Source organism: Dasypus novemcinctus, chromosome 25, assembly GCF_030445035.2.
Source record: "Dasypus novemcinctus isolate mDasNov1 chromosome 25, mDasNov1.1.hap2, whole genome shotgun sequence".
Lineage (NCBI taxonomy): Eukaryota > Metazoa > Chordata > Mammalia > Cingulata > Dasypodidae > Dasypus > Dasypus novemcinctus.
In genome coordinates this window covers 34,438,389-34,460,435 of record NC_080697.1, presented here as the reverse complement: position 1 = coordinate 34,460,435, position 22,047 = coordinate 34,438,389, and the positions used below count along the sequence as shown (strand labels likewise).

Here is a 22,047-nt window from a genome sequence, read left to right as displayed (position 1 = left end):
CTTTATGCTCATCAGATTGGCAGAAAATAGTGAGATAATACCAAGCAAGACACAGGATATCCTCAGGCACTAAAGGTGGGACTGACAAAGCAGTAAAGCTTTTCTAGAGACTGGTTTGTCATTCTAAGCAATTTTGTTCCTGGGTATACAGCTAAAGAAACTATGAGAGGGAAGCGGATTTGGCTCAATGGATAGAGCATCCGCCTACCACATGGGAGGTCCAGGGTGCAAACCCAGGGCCTCCTGACCTGTGTGGTGAGCTGGCCCACATGCAGTGCTAATGCATGCAAGGAGTGCCTTGCCACGCAGGGGTGTCCCCCGCGTAGGAGAGCCCCACGCGCAAGGAGTACACCCCATAAGGAGAGCCACCCAGTGCGAACAAAGTGCAGCCTGTCCAGGAGTGGCGCTGCACACACAGAGAGCTGATGTAGCAAAATGACACAGCAAAAAGAGACACAGATTCTTGGTGCCGCTTACAAGAATATAAGCGGACACAGAAGAACACACAGCAAATGGACAGAGAGAGCAGACAACTGGGGGGGAGGGCAGGGAAGGGGAGAGAAATAAATAAAAAGTAAATCTTAAAAAAAAAAAAAAGCCTGATGTTTGGATTTGGAGGAAGGCGTTTACCATCATCAATTGCTGCAAGCACAAAAGACAAAGAGATGATGTAAACATCAACATTAAAAAAAAAAAACCTATGAGAATGTTTATTGTAGCCCTATTGTGGTATCAAGGAGATGAAAGCAAACCAAATATCTATCTTTCAGGCAAGAGACAAGTAAAATATAATAAATCACATAACTGAATAGGATACAACTGTCCAAAACAATGAACTAGATACAAATATATAATTAAAGACATAGATATACAGCATAATACAGATAATTCTTAAAAACATGGTATTGGGGTAAAAAGAAAAGAAAGATCTAATGTAGAAAAACACTAGCACATTAAAAACACATACATAGGCAAAATAACACTATATTAATCTTTTAAAGATATATACATATCCAAGGCAAATATTAAACACATTAGAATGAATGTCTAGGAGGGGAAGAAAAATGGAAGTGATGATGACAAATGAAAGGGAACCAATGAAAAGAAGTGAAACAAGGGGTCTTGCACAGACCAGTGACAACAGTGTATCATCAAATTTGTATGAGCAACTCAACTCTCTGTACATGAGGTTTTACAGAAAAAGGATGCATTCATATGAACAAAATATAAACTTGTTTTTCAAACACACACACACACACACACAAGCCTTGGCCCTTCAGGCAAAGTATTCCAAAAGAACCAAGAAGAGTACATACCTGTGCAATAAGACACGCCTTTGCAAGTAGCATTAATAGCCTCTTGACACTTCTTCTGGGCAGTCTCAAACTGACAGTTTTTACAGCAAGGACTGTTCCTATCACTGTAGAAGAGCAGACAGGGACAGTTCAATTTAAGCCACAACCCCATATCAAACATCAAGGTCATGTGACAGTGACCTCACAGATCACAGGGAAGAACTTGTGGCTGAGTCATCCATTCCTGCAAAATCACACCATGCTGCTGCCCAGATGCCGGAGCCACCTGCATACACTTCCTCCATCCCTTCCTAATGTGGAATAAGGCAGCATCAATGCCACTCCATAATAGAAGAGAATAAGTATACAGTGTAATCCAAAATAATTCATCTTTAAAACACTGTGGTGTGCTTCGTTTCTGTTAAATGTATCAATTAGAGAAAAGAGAACGAGAGAGTGATTGAGACATGGGCCTGCAAGGCAATCAATGGTTAAGACAACTAGCCAGTGAGAGCCCTACTCCTTATCAGCATGTACAATGTTATAATACTATGTACTGAACACAGTTTAACCAATTATTCACCACAAACCAAAGTTTCCATCTTCCACAGCTAAGCCAGGAACTGGTCTACTAATGTTGACACACTGTTCTATCTCATTGGACATAAATATGGAATTACTGGTACCTTGTAATCTGTCTCCCCCATGTTCATGTCCTTAAAAAGTATTGTATAGATACAGAATAAATCATTAACATAATCCTGGGATTGTCATTTTGATTGTTTGCAATATTTTGCTATGATAAAATAATATGGCCATGAAAATTCTTGTTAAAGCATCACTTTTGCATATCTCTGTTTCCTAAAAAACATTCTTGGAACTGTGGGATTGCTTTATCAGAGATTAGGGATTTTGTTACATAATGTCAAATTGTTTTCCTGAAAGCATTTTTCTTATTATAAAGGACACAGGGGATAAACACACACATACACCAAAACAAAACATCTAATCAGTTCTAAAGTTCCTGCACTTTCAATCTGCTTTTTGGGTACCTTGTCATAACAATCACCAAGACTCACTGTTTCAACACCTCTTACCTGCACTGAACACCTTGTTTCAAAGTACAGTTGTTGTTGCAGCAGGTATCGTTGTTCAAGTACATGATGCCAGGGTCACACTCTTCCCCTTCGTCCACCCTGGAGTTCCCACACACTTTGTTGCTGCGTTCTTGAAAACACTCCTGGGACTTACTTTCAATCGTCTTATAGATGGACTGTTTACTGCAGTTTGAAAACATCTTAAAGAGGAAAAACAGGTCATATAGGACCAAAAATAAAAATTCATTCCCATGCAGTCTTTGTACTCGTTTTCTACAGACAAACCCAATGTAAAAACCACAATCAGAAATACCTTAGAGGGGGAAATGGACATGGCTCAACTGATAAGAGCGTCCGCCTATCATATAGGAGGTCCAGGGTTCGGTACCCAGGGCCTCCTGGCCTGTGTGGTGAGCTGGGCCACGTGCAGTGCTGCCACGCACAAGGAGTGCTGTGCCACGCAGGGGTGCCCCATGCACAGGACTGCCTACACACAAGGAGTGTGCCCCGCAAGGAGAGCCACCCCATGTGAAAAAAGCACAGCCCACCCAGGGGTGGTGCTGCACACACGTAGAGCTGACGCAGCAAGATGATGCAATGAAAAAGAGATGCAGTTTCCCGGTGCCGCCTGACAAGGCAAGCGGATGTAGAAGAACTAACAGCAAATGGATAGAGAGAGCAGACAATGGGGGAGAAGGGGAGAGAGATAAATAAAATAAATCTTTAAAAAAAAAGAAAGAAATACCTTAGAGGTACGTCAAGGTCCTTTACGGTCACCTCTAAATGCCATCTGTATGAAACTAGTGCTTCCCTCAGTTAAAAAGCTGGTGTGGATTTGGTTAAGGGCCTAAAACTCCTCAGACGAAGGCAAGCTATACAAATATTAAGCCAAACATCTCAGCAAGTTCCATCAACAGGACAAGCCGTCTGGCATCAGGTGAGAGGTCCCAATGCTGAGAGAAGACTGTACATCTTCCTTGGTCCTGACACCCACTACCGCAGGTGACAGTAGGAACTGGCACAGACCATCATCTTCCCAGACAAAATGAGTTAGGAATACAGAGCAGGTTCTGTTTCTGTTTTATCTCCTCTCTTTCCCTGGCTGTTTATATGAACGATCCATGTTTAAAATTTAAAATATCTGAGTTTGACAAGAGGCATGATGTTACACAGTTTATTTTAAAAATGAAGTTCCAAATCATTACCTAAACATTTTCATGGTTCCCCATGATTTTAATGGTTTGTTTCTTTGTTTTAGTTTTTCTATAGTTAGGAAGACTCTACCATAGTTTCCCAGCTTGGAGGGCAGAACCACTCAAATGGCCCCTTTTAAATTTGGGAAATTTACCAGGAGCTCTAAAACTCAGCCCATTTTCCAAACTACTTGAAATGATCAAGAAAAGCATATTATCAGGAAAAGCATGTATTGAAATTATCAAGAAAAGGGATTTGGGGGAAACTCAGTATAATCATTTTTTTTTTTTAGATTTATTTTTTATTTCTCTCCCCTTCCCCCCAGTTGTCTGCTCTCTGTGTCCATTTGCTGTGTGTTCTTCTGTGACTGCTTCTATTCATGTTGTTGCTGTGTTAGCTCTCCATGTGTGTGGTGCCATTCTTGGGCAGGCTGCACTTTTCTTTCACACTGGGCGGCTCTCCTTACAGGGCGCACTCCTTGTGCGTGGGGCTCCCCTACGCGGGGGACACCCCTGTGTAGCACGGCACTCCTTGCACGCATCAGCACTGCACATGGGCCAGCTCCACACGGGTCAAGGAGGCCCAGGGTTTGAAACGTGGACTTCCCACGTGGTAGGCGGACGCATTCACTATTTCTTAAGCTAAGGCTTCCCCAGCTCTCTCCACATTTAAATTAAAATGGCTTCAGTTTCACCTGAGCCAACACTTATGAAGCACTGTGGAGCAGAGTCCCCAACAAAGGTCACTGTAACCATGTACTTAGGTACCTAAAGGAAAATATTGAAATATATTCACCTTCAGAAAAATATTCAATATCAGAAAAATACTGAAATATTTTCACCTTCAACAGAAATACTATTTTTTTAAAAGAGCTTCCAATTCATTTTTACAGTAAAGATGGGGCTGGTTATTCCAATCTGGGCCTCAAGCAGTTAGTATTTTGATGGGGTTTTATTCATCAGTGTTGCAGATTCATTATCTCAATTTTACTTTATCAGTTCCCTTATGGAAGATTAGATCCTAATGGATTAAAATTCATTCTAAAAAGATAAGAATACCTCTTTACTAAATTACAGCACACCTTTACTAAATTACAGCAGGATCCCCTGGACAGTGGATAGGGCTAAGGAAAAAGTAAACAATCCTTAATGCAGCTTTCCTTTGCCTACACAGACCCACCCATGGCATGTTGCTTCTCATCAGCTTGTCTAGTGGACAGGAGCATTTCTTGTCTTCTTCTCTAGGTTGATAAATCACCTTATTTTTGTCCTGGAGCCATATTTATCTAGTTAAAAACATTCTTATTAAGGGGTTCACTTAAAACTCTAGAAGATGCAAAATATCTTCTTACAAGATGGCTGCTATTTGGGGAAACCAAACTATAAAAAATACATTAAATCTGATGTGCTCAGGATAAAATAAATAAACTGTTCTGAACTGATAGACTAGCAGATCCACCCAGGTTCCATTCTCATTAGCAAGCTCTTTACAGGGCCATTTTGAAGAGCCCAATAGGAAGATTTATTTAGGAAGAATGTACGCAGTAAGAGCAACACACTAATTTGAGGGAGAGTCTCAAGAGAAAACATTTTCTCCCAAAGCTCTGACACCATCCTCATAACCAAGAAGCAAATAACCATCAACTCCAGCTGCAGAGACTAATATGGTAGTCTAGCCATATGTAACTATTAATTTTTTCTGGTCATATATTTTTAACATTTTATTACAGAAAATTTCAAGCATAAATACAGTGGTCAGAATGGTCTCATGGACCCCTTTGTACCCAGCTCATCCTCACCAGTTTACCTCTGTTCTCAAACTAGCTTACTTGTTAGTGTGTTTTTTAACAGCTTACAAAAGTATTCTCTACCAATCATAGAATTCACCCATGTCAAGTGCACAATTCAGTGATGTTTAGTACCTTTCCCATAGGGAGCAACCATCACCATGTATCAGTTTTAGAACACACTCACCCTCAGTCCCTCAAGTCCTTATAAAGTTAATCCCTATTTCCACTACCACACATCCACTGTGTGTCCTCAGTCTCCCCAGCCACATTTCAACTACTCAGTGGCTACATATGACTACTGGCTACTGCACTGAGCAGGGCAGATGCAGAACATTTCCACCATTATCAAAAGTTCTATTGGCATCACTGAATGTGAACATGTATGTGATGAGAAATGCAGAGACAACCTTTAAAAAAAGGAAATTTCAACAGGGTGTTCACATGTTAGCAGAGTGGGCAGAATTTAGTAGGAAAAGGTTTCTCAGGTACAAGCTGTCAAGTAGATGAAAAATAATGTTTAGGCAAATTTATAGCCAAGAAAAGATGCAGTAATTTTAAAAAATGACACCCTCCCCCTCCCCCCAAAAAGGCAAAAATTTTAAAAAGCAGAGTCAGAGCCAGAAAAACACAAAAGTAATCCTTTCCTCTAATCGCCCTGGTCAGGCTTTTAATAACCTATAGTTTGGCTCAAAAACAAGTCATCTTTCCTAATTAGATTCAGATGCTTTTAACACCACCCTCACCCTCTAAGTCCTCTTTAACACAACAACAAAACCAATATGTTCTTTACATAGTCTTTTTTTTTTTTTTAATTTTTAAATTATCCCCCACACACACACCCGCCCAGTTGTCTGCTCTCTGTCCATTCGCTGTGTGTTTTTCTGTATCCGCTTGTATTCTTGTCAATGGTACCGGGATTCTGTGTCTCTTTTTGTTGTGTCATCTTGCTGTGTCAGCTCTCCGTGTGTGCTGCCCCACTCCTGGGCAGGCTGCACTTTTTTCATGTGGGGCGGCTCTCCTTACAGGGCGCACTCCTTGTGTGTGGGGCTCCCCTACGCAGGGGACACCCCTGTAGGGCATGGCATTCCTTGTGCACATCAGCACCGCGTGTGGGCCAGCTCACCACACAGGTCAGGAGGCCCTAGGTTTGCACCCTGGACCTCCCATGTGGCAGGCAGATGCTCTATCCATTGAGCCAAATCTGCTTCTTTTACATTGTCTTAAAATGCTTGACTTCAAATACAATGAAGTTTTATTTGAATGGACTTCAAATAAAATTGTAATTTAGACTCTAAGACTTAGCCACAAGCACACTTAAAGCTCTGAAATTTTTTTCAATATCCCAAATCAACCAGTATAGTCAATCAGAAACTTCCAATAATAAAATGTTCATTTATTATGTGCCACATACTCTTACTGGACAATGGCAATAGGGCTATAAACAAGAAATGCAAGCTCCATTCACACATACAGATTATAGTCTGGCAAATTATGTATGTTTTATTGCATTTATGAAATCATGCAAATCATGAAGTACCATAGAGGTAAAACGATTAACAACTTGTAAATGAAAAGACAAATAGTTTACCATAAAGACTAAGGCTGCCAGACCCTGAAATCTAGAGCTTTAATATAAACATTACTATTACCAACTTTCCTTAAAGCCCAAACCTATACCTAATTAACTCTGATTACAAACCAGTCCAAACGGTCGCTTTAATTGGACCATGCTTCATCCCAAAACATACAACCAAGTTTCAAGTTCCATCCCTAAAGAAATACCCATAAATGGAATCCTTTTCTAAGCTCTCATAACAATCAAATGTAGTCTCGTCTTCCTTTCCTAATATTAAAAAAAGCTTCAAAAGAAACATACCTTATTGTTCTCATGATCTCCACTCACAGCTATGGGGTACATAACGTATTTTCCTCCTTGGTCCTCATTTGGAGCACATTCTGCAAGACCATCAGGATCATGTTCTGCTCCAAAATTGTGTCCCAATTCATGAGTTGTAACCAGATCAGCTTCCTTAAGGACCGTGCAAAGAAAATATTATTTTCCAATACCACACAACCATCAGCTACTTTGGTCACCTGGGCTTGAACCATCTTAAATAGGTCCCTGATTAATCAGATCAATACAAGAATAATAGTTGGACTATGATTTCTTCTATCAATTACAGATATTAAACAGAATAAGTACGAGTCTAAAACTATTAAACAGTTTTGTTAATATGAACTTAAATCAACTTAAGAAAATATAACATAACACTGTACACTTTGGATGATTTATGCTTTATTAATATGTATCAATGTATCAATATAATCAATTTGTTTAAAAAAAGCACAACTTAAAAATGTACTGGAACATTCATAACAGAACAACAAACACTGATGATTCCAACCATATACTGTCTGGTATTGCTAAAATCTGACAGCTAAATGTAGTTAATTCACAAAGCCTTATCCACTGTCCCCATATCTCAATCATACTTCCGTTAAAATCTAAAGTATCCCAGCAGAAAAAACAAGAACGAAAAAGAAAACAAGACAACTGAGGAAGAACATAACAATGTTCCTTATCTCAATGATTGAATTCATATCCAATGACAATCTTAGCAACCTAGAGGTTTATTAGAATCTAAGTAAAAGGTTATACTACATTCATCAGATTTCTATCTGAATACAACATAAAAATGAATTTAGCAATCACGGCTAACATTTTTCCCCAAATTTATCCATATTAAAAAATATAAGAACAACAAACTTAAGATTACTGGAACCTGAAAATTTAACATTTTGCAAGTCACTTTTCCAGACAAGAACATTTCAATTCTAAGGCTGATGGCCAGCTCCTGAAGCTTTCACATGCTCATATTAAAATGATAGTGGAGAACACTTTGACTTTTTGGTATCTTGGGTCAAAAAGAACTCAAATCCCAAAGATATAATATGGAAAAGTAAACTGAGCCTTAGGAAAATTCATTAGAAGAGTCTCTAAGAGACTTGATATAAAAATATCTCAAAAATGGCAAACCAAATTTGTTTTCTGCTTTGTGTCTTCAAAGAGAATTCTAGAAAACAGAGGAAAATGCATCAAGAAATCAAACCAGTAAGTTAGTGTGATACCAAAAAGGTAAAGGATCACCATAAGAAAGAAATAATTTTGGAAATTAAAAGTGTTTCCAGAAGATGATTAGTGTCTTTTTTTCCTCCCGCTCCACTTTTTGTGTCCAGGAAATTTTAATATTCTTACTCCTCAATAATCATTTTTACTTATTTTGTTACTTTCTTTCTTCTGCCCTATTCTTTCTACATGATTATGGCAGTTTCTGTTGTGCAGTCAAACTTTCCACTACATTTCACTTTCTTTTGGCAGGGGTGGGGTGGTGGCAGAAACCAGTTTATTTGTTATGTGGCAGACATTTCAGAAGACTTGAGAAGATGAAGGGAATAAAGTTACAGCAGCACAAAAACTTTAAAACTATTGGCCACTTCTGTAATTCACATTCCAACCTCCCACATGACTTATTTTTCTTTCAATCACCAATATTGCCACTCTTCCCCAAATACTTCGTTTAGCTCTCTTGTTTTTTAGAGTTAAAATCAATTATGGGAGGTTTCCTTCCAGTTAAAAAGTATACATATGCATTAACCACTGTTCTTTCATGAAATCCCACTAACACAACAGTAAAGGAATAAAAAAGATATAACTCAACACGAACAAAGAGGAAAGAAGATAACAGTAAACAATGTCAAGAAAGTTTTCCAAGATGAAAAAATTATGAGTTACAGAAAAAAGAAATACTGTAACCATGAAACAAGAACAGGGAGGTATAAAAAAAAGAACAAAAGGGATATTTGAAAACAAAAACCAAAAAAATCTTAGCAGGAATTTAAAAATTCAAAAAAAAAATGACTGAAGATAAAGTTGAGACTATTGTTTAGAGAGAAAATAGAGCAAAAAAGATAAATCGAAAATAGGAGGAAAAAATAAGGAAAATCAAGACTCATTCTAGGAGATCAAATACCTGCCTTAATGGAGTTCAGGTAAAAATTATCAAATAAATAATACAAGAAAATTCAGCATAAAAACACACATTGCCAGATTTAAGAGTTCAGCACAGTGAGGGGAAAAAAATCCCTATACCAAATTCAGCATCATAGTCAAAATACCAGTGTTATGAGATACTAATATTTCTTATCCAATATCTCTTCTTTTCTCTCCTTCTTTCTCTATTCTACCCTTCAGTTCTACTACAATAAATTCCAAAGCTATCCTTTTAAAAAGTAAAAGAACATACCTTTGTAAGTATGGTTTTACCATAGTTTTTTGTACTGGTCAAACCACTATTCAAATAAATATTTTTCTTTCCAGCTGGACTGATATAAGCTAAGGAAAAAGGAAATATGAGACAAAATGCTTGATAAATACAGAATTAAAAGATAACCCAATTGCCTACTATTCCAGCATCATATCCAATAACAAATGGGAAAACTTACCCTTTGGACAAACACCCCCATGACTGTTTGCTCTGGGTGAACCAACATAAGCCAATCCAAGTGTTCCCATATCAAAATCTTGGTATGTGAAAAGATGTGCTAGGCAGACTTTGGATGCTTCCTCAGCTATATCAAAGCTAAATTGCTTTAAAAAAAAAATTAGATTAAAAAAAATCAGCCTAAAGGGTATTTCAACTAAAGATTTCTGAACATCACCATATGATTAACAGTTCTGAACTAATAACCACAAAGTCGGGCAATACAGTGCTCTTTACCCAGGGTGCTCATCCACCTAAACAAGGTGAGAAGGCAGAGACTGTAGTCTGGCAGGGTGGCAAAAAGAGAAGAGCTGGGGAGCTTCTTACAGCTAATCAAAATGAAATCACTGTTCCTTAGAGAGCTGCTCTAAAGATGTTTAGCCCAGCAATGAAGACACTGGAATTCTGTAAGGTTCAAGTACTTCTGATACTTATATGAATGATACAGCATTCATACCAAAAAAAATCCCTCTAAAGTATTTCAAGTTTCTATTGGTTTTATATTATTATTTTTAATTTTATATTTGGTTTGGTTTTACAACTGTATAACGAATTATAAATACAGACTTTTTTTTTTTTTAAAGATTTATTTATTTATTTAATTCCCCCCCTCACCCGGTTGTCGGCACGGGAAGTGTGGGAGGCGCCATTCCTGGGTAGGCTGCACTTTCTTTCACGCTGGGCGGCTCTCAATACGGGGCGCACTCCTTGAGCGTGGGGCTCCCCTACACGGGGGACCCCCTGCGTGGGGTGGCACTCCTTGCGCACATCAGCACTGCGCATGGGCCAGCTCCACACGGGTCAAGGAGGCCCAGGGTTTGAACCGCGGACCTCCCATGTGGTAGACGGATGCCCTAACTGCTGGGCCAAGTCCGTTTCCCGTATAAATACAGACTTAAAAGTATATATATATAATTTATGCTATTTAAATTTAAATTTAGAAATCAATTTACATCAACATTGGGGGTTTGTGAGGATTTTTTTTTCTTAATTTAAAAGAGCTTCACATATTAACTGGAAAACCTCTACCGAAACAGTCCATAGACTCCATGTTAAAAACCCCTCATTTTAAATATGCTTAAAAAATGGGAGGTCAGAAAGCCCTGTATAAGGAGTGAAGTGTTCCTTGCAAGATGCCTCCCTGGCAACAATGTGATGTCCCTTAAACCTTACGGAAAGGAGCATCTGTAAATACAGGTCCTTCTTCCTTTCTGTTCCTCCCCTGAAACAAGCTGTGTGAAGGTCCATAGAAAAACAGAGGTGTGATGGTTCAGCTGTTCCGGGAGTTGGCAGATCTGACCACTCTACTCTGGCTGTCACTACTGAGTTGTATAACTAACCATGGACAAGTCATTTAACTGTGCCAAGCCTCTTTATAAGAGTAATGGTGCTACCTCAACCTACCTCTCAGAGTGGTTAGCAGATCAAATGAGATAAGGTATGTCAGAGTACTATACAGATATAGCACTTTATGGTTTTCAAACTGGATAAAGAGTTGACAATATCCTTTAAATCCATTCAAGCTTTGAAAACTTGATTTCGACCTTGTGAGACCCTAAGCAGAGAATCCAGATGAGCCACGCTGTGCCTGGACTATCCCATGGAAACTATGAGATAAATAATAAAAGTATTGTTTTAAGCTGCTAAATTTGTGCTAATGTTAAAGCAGCAACAGAAAACTAATAAACTTACCAACATATTAAAAGATAAACACTGAATGTATAGTTAATATTACAATTACAAAAATGTGCTATCATCAATTGTAACAAAGTTCCACACCAATGCAAGGTGTTAGTAATAAGGTGGTATATGGGAATCCTACATTTTATGCATGATTGTTCTGTAACAACTGGCCTAATAAAGAAAAAATTTTTCAAAAAAAAAAAAGATAAACACTATCACTTCATAGAAGGTCATTGTATAACAAAGTAATAGTACACACAAACACTGAAATCATATGGCAGTGTTCTATTATAAAGCAAGAATGAATATAACATAGGCATTTTTTATAACAGAATTTTTATGTAAACTAACTTTAGATTTATCACCAAAACAAAACTTTAAAATTCTGGTAGAGAACTTTCTTATCTCCAAATAATATTCCTACTGTCCAAGACATTTTCATATCTTCTGTTTGATAATTACTGCCCTTAGAGATCCATTGATAAGTTTCAGGGAGACCTGAACTAACAAATTGATGTCCAAAAAAAAGTTATATATTAGGTATACATGCTATTTTATAGTGAAGACCCATTATTGCCTGATTGATTTTCAAAGACATAAAGGTTAAAAAGCATTACTTATGACATCCTTCCTTTTGTCAACTTTTTTGCCCATCTTGCTGTCTGTCCTGCTACAGGCAATGGGGTCAGTGTTGGATCAGCTGAGGCAAGTGTTTCTGTTTTTTAGTACCTTTTCTAGTATGCCCCTTCATTAAGGCAGACAGGATCCATATATTAGAAACCAGTAAGTAGTGCTAAAGAGAATCTATTAGTGATTAATTCCCTGTTATAGCACCATATCCAAAATTTCATGACCTACCTCTAGCAACATCTTCACATCCCAAGCATCCTTTTCTTCATGTGGGTAACTTTTTGCCATATTATAGTGCCTTTGACCAGGTTTTACATTTTCTGGTGTCTTGAGAATGCGAATCTATACTTAAAGAGATAACATACTTAGAATTCTTCAGAAGAAAGTCTCAAGACTCTGAAAAAACACTGTACTGTGTTGTTTTAAAAGAGAAAATCTACCATTCTAGGAAAACTTTTATAATCGGTATTCTACAAATTCTTCAGCAATAATAATAATATTTAAGAACAAACTGAGGGGAAGCAGACGTGGCTCAGTGACTGGGCTCCCATCTACCGTATAGGAGATCCAGGTTTCAATCCCCGAACTTCCTGGTGAAGGCAAGCTGGGCTGCACGACAAATTGAACCAAGCACAGTGTTGGCCAAGTGAAATGCTGGCCCACTCATAGAGCTGGCACAGCAAGATGATACAACAAAAAAGAGACAGAGAGAAGAGACAATAAGAGATGCAGCAGACCAAGGCACTGAGTGGGCACAAGAGACTGAGCACCTCTCTCCCACTCTGGAAGGTGTCACCTGAAGAGAAGACAAGCAGACAGAGAAGAACACACAGCAAATGTGTGAGAGCAGACAACAAGCACAAAACAATGTGGGGCATGAGAAATAAATAAATCTTTGGAAAAAAAAAGAAGAAACTGAGAAAGGAGGATTGTGGAAAGAGGGCAGAGTAAGAAGTTCTAGGAATCAGTCCCTATACCAAAACAACTATTCAACTGTCAGTAACTATGGATTAGCTAATTTGAGAATCTGGAGTCTAGCAGAACACTGGGCAGCAAGCAAGAAATAACTGGAGGAAGAGGTTAGTAAATATCTGAGCAGCAGTTATCATCATCTTTCCCCCAAATAGCTTAGCAAGCAGCAGTGGGAACTGCAGCGCGGCTCCTGGTACAGCTTACCAGTGTAAGGGTGGACTATAAGGAACTAGTCTAACAAAATCAGGGTGTGTGTGATTTTTTTATCACTATTTTTTATTGTATTTTTTTGAAGATACATAGATCACAAAAAATGTTACATTAAAAAATATAAGAGGTTCCCATATACCCCACACCCCATCCCTCTACTCCCACATCAACAACCTCTTTCATCATTGTGGCACATTCACTGCATTTGGTGAATACATTTTGGAGCACTGCTGCACCCCATGGATTATAGTTTTCAGTGTGGTTTACACTCTCCCCCAGTACATTCAGTGGGCTATGGCGGGATATATAATGTCCAGCATCCGTCCCTGCAATATCATTTAAGACAACTCCAAGTCCTGAAAATGCCCCCACATCACTATTAAGATGGCTGGAACCCAGCTCAGAGGATAGGCAAGTATTACAAGTGCCCCTCAGGCAAAAGGGACAGAAGAGTCTTAAGGACGTAGTATCTATGAGTTTGGGTTTTTTTTCCCCCTCTTCTATTCCCCATTTGAGAGCAAAAAAGCATGAAGTCACAAATTGGTGGACCCAGCCCTTAACAACAACAACAAAGCAAGCAATCCTAGAGGAGTGGGAGAACTAGATATCCAGAGTTATAACATAATACTCAGAATGTCCAATTTTCAACAAAAAATTACAAAAATATACTAAGAAACAAGAAAGTAAGATGCTAGAAACTATCCCTGAGAAGTTCATACATTTGAAGTATTTGTCAATGACTTAAATCAACTGTCTTAGATATGTTAAATGAGCTAAAGGAATCAATAAAAAAGGAACAAAAGAAATTAGGAAAATGTCATTTGAAAAAAAATAAGAAGACAGAAATTGTAAAAAGAAACCAAACAGAAATTATGAAGCTGCATCGTACAAAAATTTAAATGAAAAACTCATTAGATGGATTCAACAGCACATTTGAACAGGCGGAAGAAAGTATCACTGAGTTTCAAGACATGACAATTGAAATTATCCAGTGTGAGTGAAGCTGGCTAGTAAGATCAATAGATGGATCTGGAACCCGGCAAGAAGTCCACATGGACATCTAAGACCCCCAAGATGGCTGCTGAAGACCCTCCCCAAGATTCTGCCATTCAATACAAGACTTCCTCTGGAAGCCAGGAGAAGCCCCAGATATTTCCCAAAAACTTTATCATTGGGCCCTCATGGGGGACTGATGGGGGAGTAATCAATCAAAACAGCAAACAGCTGGGACTCCTCCTATGCCATTAGCAAAGGGGTGGAATAATTAATGGTTCAAAGAGCAGGTGCAAGGCCTGAACATTCTCTCTCGCCTTTGGACCCATTCCTGCCTTTTCCGCCCTGCTCTCACCATTTTCCCCTGCCATGGTCACCATGCAAGTAAAACCTGGGCATTTATAATCTATAATGGGGAACTGTAGTCTGTAAATCAGTCCACTTTACCACTTTTCAGCCCCTTCCTCTTTACCTGGGACCCATGGTCTGTTATGTTCTCCCATTTCTCATCCCTCCCTGCCTGAATAATTACTGGCCTAACTCATCCAATGTGCTCTTAAAATTCATTTCTGCAACATAGTCAAGAATCTAGACAAAATCTGGTAACATGAGGATGAGAAAGAAAAATTACTTCTCCTCCAGAAAAATAGCTAGAGTATAGGCTGGAACAGCCAGGAAAAAGGTCTTCCAGGGTTTAGGACACCAGGCAAAGGTTAGACACTACCCAGAGAAGAGAAAGACAAAAGAGTAGAATAGTAACCTCAGAACTGTGAGTTGAAAAAAGTAGCTGCTGCGGTCAGCACCCTCCATCACACTAAAGACATCAGAACTCTTAGAACTCTGAGCCTGAGCTACAAAGGGGGCTCTGGGGATCTAGCCCTAGGAAAGGGGAGAGAGAGGGACACAGCCTAAAGTGACACAGCTTCTGACCTACAAATTTGGTCTTTGTCCCACCAGACCTTACAGGCAGGGTGGGACCACACCGTGGTTTGCCTTGGGAGCCTGCACAGGACTGGAGGAATCCAACCCTCTCAATCTCCCTCTCTTCTAGCGGGACTGACTGTTGAGGACCCACCTCCCCAGGAAAGGGGGGAGAGAGGAACACAGCCTAAGACTGACAGCTTTGACTCACAAATTTAGTCTGCTGTGTCCCAGAAGCCCTTCCAGGCTAGGTGGGGGCACACCATCATTTGCCTTGGGAGCCTGCAAAGGGCTAAAGATATAGTACCCTTCCAGTCTCCTTCTCTACTAAACTGGACTGATTGCTGAGGACTCAGAGAGTAGACTTACTTCCTACCAGGGGTAAAAGGGAAGGGGCTGCCAGAGAAGGCTGGAGAAATGTCTCTGAGAAAGTTTGAATTACAAGGCTCCTAGCCTCCAGCAGGAACCTCTATCACATTGATCCAGTCTGCATTACAACAAAAACACTCTGACCAGGCATTGAACAGGGAGGGCTGCCAAAGAGTACCATCTGCTGGAAGACCAAGGAAGTGTATGTGAGAAAACTAAAAATAAGTAAGAGAGGCTTTTTCTGGCCTTTATTGCCCCCCTCCCCAAGGCCCTAAGAAGCAGGTCTGCAACAAATTACTGGGTCCAGAGCCCAGTTTTTAGCAACTAGCAGGGACAATCATAATGATCGAGGTAGAGGCAAAAATCAAAGAGCAGCAGTAACATACAACCTACCACCACTAAATCCGTTCAAAGGAGAAAGAAATTGAGCATCTGAGTAAACTACATCCTAATCAGATGCCTAGACATCAGCAAAAAATTATGAGTCATACTAAGAATATGGAAAACATGGCCAAGAAAAGGAACATATCAAAGCCCCAGAAGAGGGAGACAGACTTGGCCCAGTGGTTGGGGCGTCCGTCTACCATATGGGAGGTCTGCGGTTCAAACCCCGGGCCTCCTTGACCCATGTGGAGCTGGCCCATGCACAGTGCTGATGCACGCAGGGGTGTCCCCCGTGTAGGGGAGCCCCACGTGCAAGAAGTGCACCCCTGGGAGAGCCGCCCAGCGCGAAAGAAAGTGCAGCCTGCCTAGGAATGGCGCCGCCCACACCTCCCGTGCCGCTGACGACAACAGAAGCGGACAAAGAAACAAGACGCACCAAATAGACACAGAGAACAGACAACTGGGGGTTGGGGTAGGGGTTAAATAAATAAATAAATCTTTAAAAAAAAAAAAAGCCCCAGAAGAGACGCAGGATTTGAAAGAACTAATTAACGAGATGTGCACAAATTTCCAAAATCAATTTAATGAGTTCAAAGACAATATGGCTAAAGAGATAAATGACATCAAGAAGACAATGAGTGATCACAAGGAAGAATTTGAAATCCTGAAAAGTAGCAGAGCTCATGGGAATGAAAGACACAATAGGTGAGATTAAAAACACATTGGAAGGAAGTGGATGTGGCTCAAGCAATTGGGCTCCCATCTACCATATAGGAGGTCCAGGGTTTGATGCCCAGAGAGCCTCCTGGGAAGGCAAGCTGGCCCATATGGCGAGCTGGCCTGTGCAGAGTACTGCCCGCACTGGTGTGCTCCCCCATGTAGAAGTGCTGCCCCGCGAAGGGATGCTGCCCTGCATAGGAATGCTGGCCCACATGGAGAGCTGGTGCAGCAAGATGATGCAACAAAAAGAGACATAGAAGAGAGACAATAAGAGATAATAAGAGATGCAATGGATCAGGGAGTTGAAGTGACACAAGAGAATGAGCACCTCTCTCCTACTCCAGAACGTCCCAGGATCAGTTCCCAGAGCTGCCTAATGAGAAAAACACACAGCAAATGGACACAGAAAGCAGACAAGGGCGGGGGGGGGGGGGGTGGGCAGTGGTAAATGAAATTTTAAAAATCTTAAAAGGAAAAAAGCACACTGGAGGCATACAATAGCAGACTTGAAAAGAGACAGGAAAGAATAAGTGATAAGAGAAAACAGAACAGCTGAAATTGAAGCAAGGGAAGAAGAGAGAGAAAGAAAAGAATGGAAAAAATTGAGCAGGGGCTCAGAGAGTTGAGTGACAACACAAAACTTAACAACATATCTGTGATGGGTGTTCCAGAAGGAGAAGAGAAGGGGAAAGGGGCAAAAAGAGTATCTGAGGAAATAATAGCTGAAAATTTCCCAACTCTCACAAAAGAAATGAACTTACATGTCCAAGAAACTCACTGAATCCCAATTAGAATAGCTCCAAATAGACCTAATCCAAGACACATACTATTTCAGAATGTAAAATATCAAAGATAAAGAGAAAAAAGCAAAAAAATAAAAGATAAAAACAAACAAAACAAAAAGATAAAGAGAAAATTCTCAGAACAGCAAGGGAGAAGCAAACCATCACATACAAGGGGTGCCCAGTAAGACTCAATGCAGATTTCTCTTCAGAAACCATGGAGGCAAGAAGACAATAGTATGATACATGAGGATACAGCAAGAGTAAAACTGCCAGCTGAGAATTCTTGATCCAGCAAAGTTGTCCTTCAAATATGAAGTTGAGTATAAAACAATCATAAACAAACAGAAACTAAGAGAGTGTGCAAAAGAATCCACCTGTGCAGGAAATATTAGAGGAAGACTTAGAACCTAAAATAAAAAGACAGAAGAGAGAGGCCTGGAGGAGAATAAAGAAGAAAGACCAGAGAAAGAATAACCAAGAGTAAAAAGCCAGACAAAAATATATGACATATGAAAACAAAAGAAAAAAATGGTGGAAGTAAATAATGCATTTATAGTAATATCGAATGTGAATGGATTCAATTCCCCAATCAAAAGACACAGGCTGACAGAATGTATTAAAAAAAAAACACAAGTCATCCATATGCTGCTTACAAGAAACTCAACTTAGACCCAGCGATACAAACCAGCGGAAAGTGAAAGGTTGGGAAAAGATACTCCATGCAAATAGTAACCAAAAAAGAGCAGGGGTAGCTATTCTAATATTGGACAAAACAGACTTTAACTGCAAAAATTTCTAAGGGATATAATAGGCCTATATATATATATATGAATAAAAGGGACAATCCACCATAAAATAAGTAACAGTCATAAAGATCTATGTACCTAACCAAGGTGCTCCAAAATACATGAGACAAACTCTGGCAAAACTTGAAGGGAGAAATAGACATCTCTAAAATAATCATTGGAGACTTCAACACCCCACTCACATCATTAGAAGAATAATTAGACAGAGAGCAACAAGGAAACAGAGACTTGAACGATATCATAAACAAGTTAGACCTAGCTGACATATAAAGAAAACTGCATCGAAATTCAGTGGGTTATACATTCTTCTCAAGTGCCCATGGATCTTTCTCCAGGATACACCACATATTAGGGCATAATGCAGCTCTCAATAAATATAAAAAAGACTGAAATTATACAAAGCACTTTCTCAGATCATAATGGAATGAAACAGGAAAGCAATAATAGACAGAAAAAAAGCAAATTCACAAATGTGTAGGGCCTGAACAACATACTCCTAAATAACCAGTGGGTCAAAGAAGAAATTGCAAGTGAAATCAGTTTATTGAAACAAATGAAAACAAGAACACAATTTATCAAAACTTATGGGATACAGTGAAGGCAGTCTTGAGAGGAAGATTCATAGCCCTAAATGCCTATACTAAAAAAGAAGAAAGAGCTAAACTCAAAGATTTAAAAAAAAAACAACAACAACAACACAGCAAACCAATACCAAAGCAAGCAGAAAGAAAGAAATAATAAAGATTAGAGCAGAAATAAATGAAATTGAGAAAGAAAAAAAAAACAATAGAGAAAATCAACAAAACCAAAAAGATTCAGTTCTTTGAGAAGATCAATACAATTGACAAACCCCTAGCCGGATTAACAAAGAAAAAAATAGAGAAGATGCAAACAAATACATTCAGAAATGAAAGAAGGGAAGTTACAACTGACTCCACAGAAATAAAAAGGATCACAAGAGGATATAATGAGAAACTATATGCCAACAAACTAGACAACCTAGATGAAATAGACAAATTCCTAGAAATGAACAAATTCCTAGAAATGAAGGGGAGGGACAGAGATATATAGGAGTAGAAAGTCTGTATACTACTTAACTTAGGTTGGTACTAGTTGAACAAGGTTGTTAGTAGTTTAAGATTTAATTGTAATTATAAAGGTAAACCTTAAAAACATAACTAAAATATATAGAAGAAAGGAAAGAAGAAGAGAACCAAAATAGTACACCACAAAAAAACAACTAAATATAAAAAAAGAGGCAGTAATGGAGTAATTAAGGAACAAAGAAACATACAAGACATAAAGAGAACAAACAGCTAAATAACAGAAGTAAATCTTTCCTTCTCAGGTATTACCTTTATCACCTGATTAACTCTCCTATTAAAAGGCAAAGATTGGTAGACTGCATGAAAAAGCATGATCCATCTATATGCTGTCCACAAGAGACTTACCTTAGATACAAAGACACAATATGGCTGAAAGTAAAAGGGTAGAAAAATACAGTCCATGTAAACAGCAATCAAGAGCGCCTCAATGGAAATACTGTCAGACAAAGCAGACCTTAGGTTAAAAAAAAATTGCAAGAGACAAAGAAGTGTATTATACATTGATACAAAATGTACAGCAAGAAAATGTAATGGTATAAACAAATACACATCACAAGAGACTCAAAATATATGAAGTGAAATTGACAGAATTGAAGGGAGAAATAGTTCTATAATAAGAGTTGGAGACTTCAATACACTATTTTCAGTAACTGATAGCACATCTAAACAGAAGATTAATAAGGGAATAGAAGACTTGAACACACTATTAACTAGTTAGTCCTGATGGACATACATAGAAACCTTCACTCAACAACAGCAGAATATACATTCTTTTAAAGTATACATGAAATATTATCCAGGACAAAGCAAAGATTTGGACAAACCAAATCTTAATAAATTTTAAAATATGGAAGTCATATATATAAAGTATCTTCTCTGACCACAAGGGAATAAAACTAGTAATAACAAAAAGCTAGAAATTTTACACATATATGGAAAATAAAAAACAATATTAAACAACCAATGGGTTGAGGAGGAAATCACAAGGGAAATTAGGAAATATCTTGAGATGTATGAAAATTAAAATGTAACATACCAAAACTTATGGGGTGCAGCAAAGGCAGTGCTCAGAGAATATTTATAGCACTAAATGCCCACATTAAAAAAAGAAGATGGCACATTAATAACCTAACTTCACACCTAAAGAAACTAAAACAAGAAAGGCAAATTATACACAAAGTTAGTAGAAGGAAGGGAATAGTAAACATCAGAGCAGAGATAGAAAAAGAGAGAGAGGACACAAATAACTAAAATGAGGGATTTAAGTGGGGACACTACTACCAACCTTACAGAAATAAAAAGGATTATAAGAGGACACTACAATTATTATGCCAACAAGTTAGAAAACTTAGATAAAATGGACAATTTCCTTGAAACATACAAATTATGTAAGCTGACACAGTAAGAAATAGAAAATCTCAACAGACTTATAACAAGCAAAGAGATCCAATTGGTAATTAAAAACCTCCTAACAAATAAAGCCCAGGACCAAACATTTTTTTCTTTTAAAAATTTTTTTCTTATTTTCACTTTTTCTTCCAAACATTTAAAGAATATTTAAAGGTTCTCAAATTCTTCCTCTAAAAAATAGATGAGCGATTACTTCTTAAATCATTTATAAGGCCAGCATTACCCTGATACTGAAGCCAGATAAAGACAGGACAAGAAAAAGAAAATTATAGCCCAAATTCCCTATGAATACAGATGCCAAAAAAAATTCACAAAATACTGGCAAATCAAATCCAAGAGTATTTATTAAAAGGATTATACACCATGACTAAGTGGAAGTTATTCCAGGAATGCAATGATGGTTCAACATAAGAAAACCAATCAGCATAATGAACCACACTAATAGAATGAAGAGGGAAAAAACAAATGATCACAGTAAATGATACAAAAAAGGCATTTGACAAAATCCAATGTACTTTCATGATAAAAAATACTTAGAGGGGAGCAGATGTGGCTAAAGCAATTGGGCGCTTGCTTCCCACATGGGACGTCCCAGGTTCAGTTCCCAGTGCCTCCTAAAGAAAATGAGCCACAAGGGCTCAGGCAGAAGTGGCTTAAACAGTTGGACACATGGGGGGTCTCAGTGACTCCTGAGGAAGATGAGCAGACAGATAAGGGAGCCATCTTGGAGTGGGGGTGGGGGGGATAAAATTTTTTTTAACAACTATGAAAAAAAAAACACTTAAGAGAACTAGAACAGAACTTTCATAACATGATAAAGGACAATTATGAGCAACCCACATCAAATATTACACTCAATGGTGATAACCTGAAAGTCTTCCCCCTAAAACTAGGAACAAGACAAGGATACGTGCTTTCACCACTTTTAACACTGTGTTGGAAAATTCTAGCCAGAGCAATCGACAAGAGAAAAAGATAAAAGGCATCCAAATTGTAAAGAAAGAAGTCAAATTAACCTTATTTGAAGATTACACAATCCTATATATAGAAAATCCCAAATAACCCACAAGAAAGCTATTAGAATAATAAACTAATTCAGCTGAGTTGCAGGATACAAGATAAACAGGAAGAAGTCAATTCCA

The 22,047-nt window shown here is 38.6% G+C and overlaps 1 protein-coding gene across 1 annotated transcript in view; it reads right to left on the bottom strand.

Moving 5' to 3' along the window:
• The window catches only part of ADAM17 (ADAM metallopeptidase domain 17), a 79,684-nt gene that overhangs the window by 12,703 nt on the left and 44,934 nt on the right, over positions 1-22,047 (bottom strand). Inside the window, exons 8-13 of the mRNA XM_004457206.5 lie at positions 12,458-12,571; positions 9,879-10,023; positions 9,680-9,768; positions 7,252-7,404; positions 2,393-2,592; positions 1,317-1,420 (exon numbers count right to left, since the gene is read on the bottom strand). Coding sequence (XP_004457263.1) covers positions 1,317-1,420; positions 2,393-2,592; positions 7,252-7,404; positions 9,680-9,768; positions 9,879-10,023; positions 12,458-12,571 — 805 coding nt within the window. The remainder of the gene's footprint in view (positions 1-1,316; positions 1,421-2,392; positions 2,593-7,251; positions 7,405-9,679; positions 9,769-9,878; positions 10,024-12,457; positions 12,572-22,047) is intronic.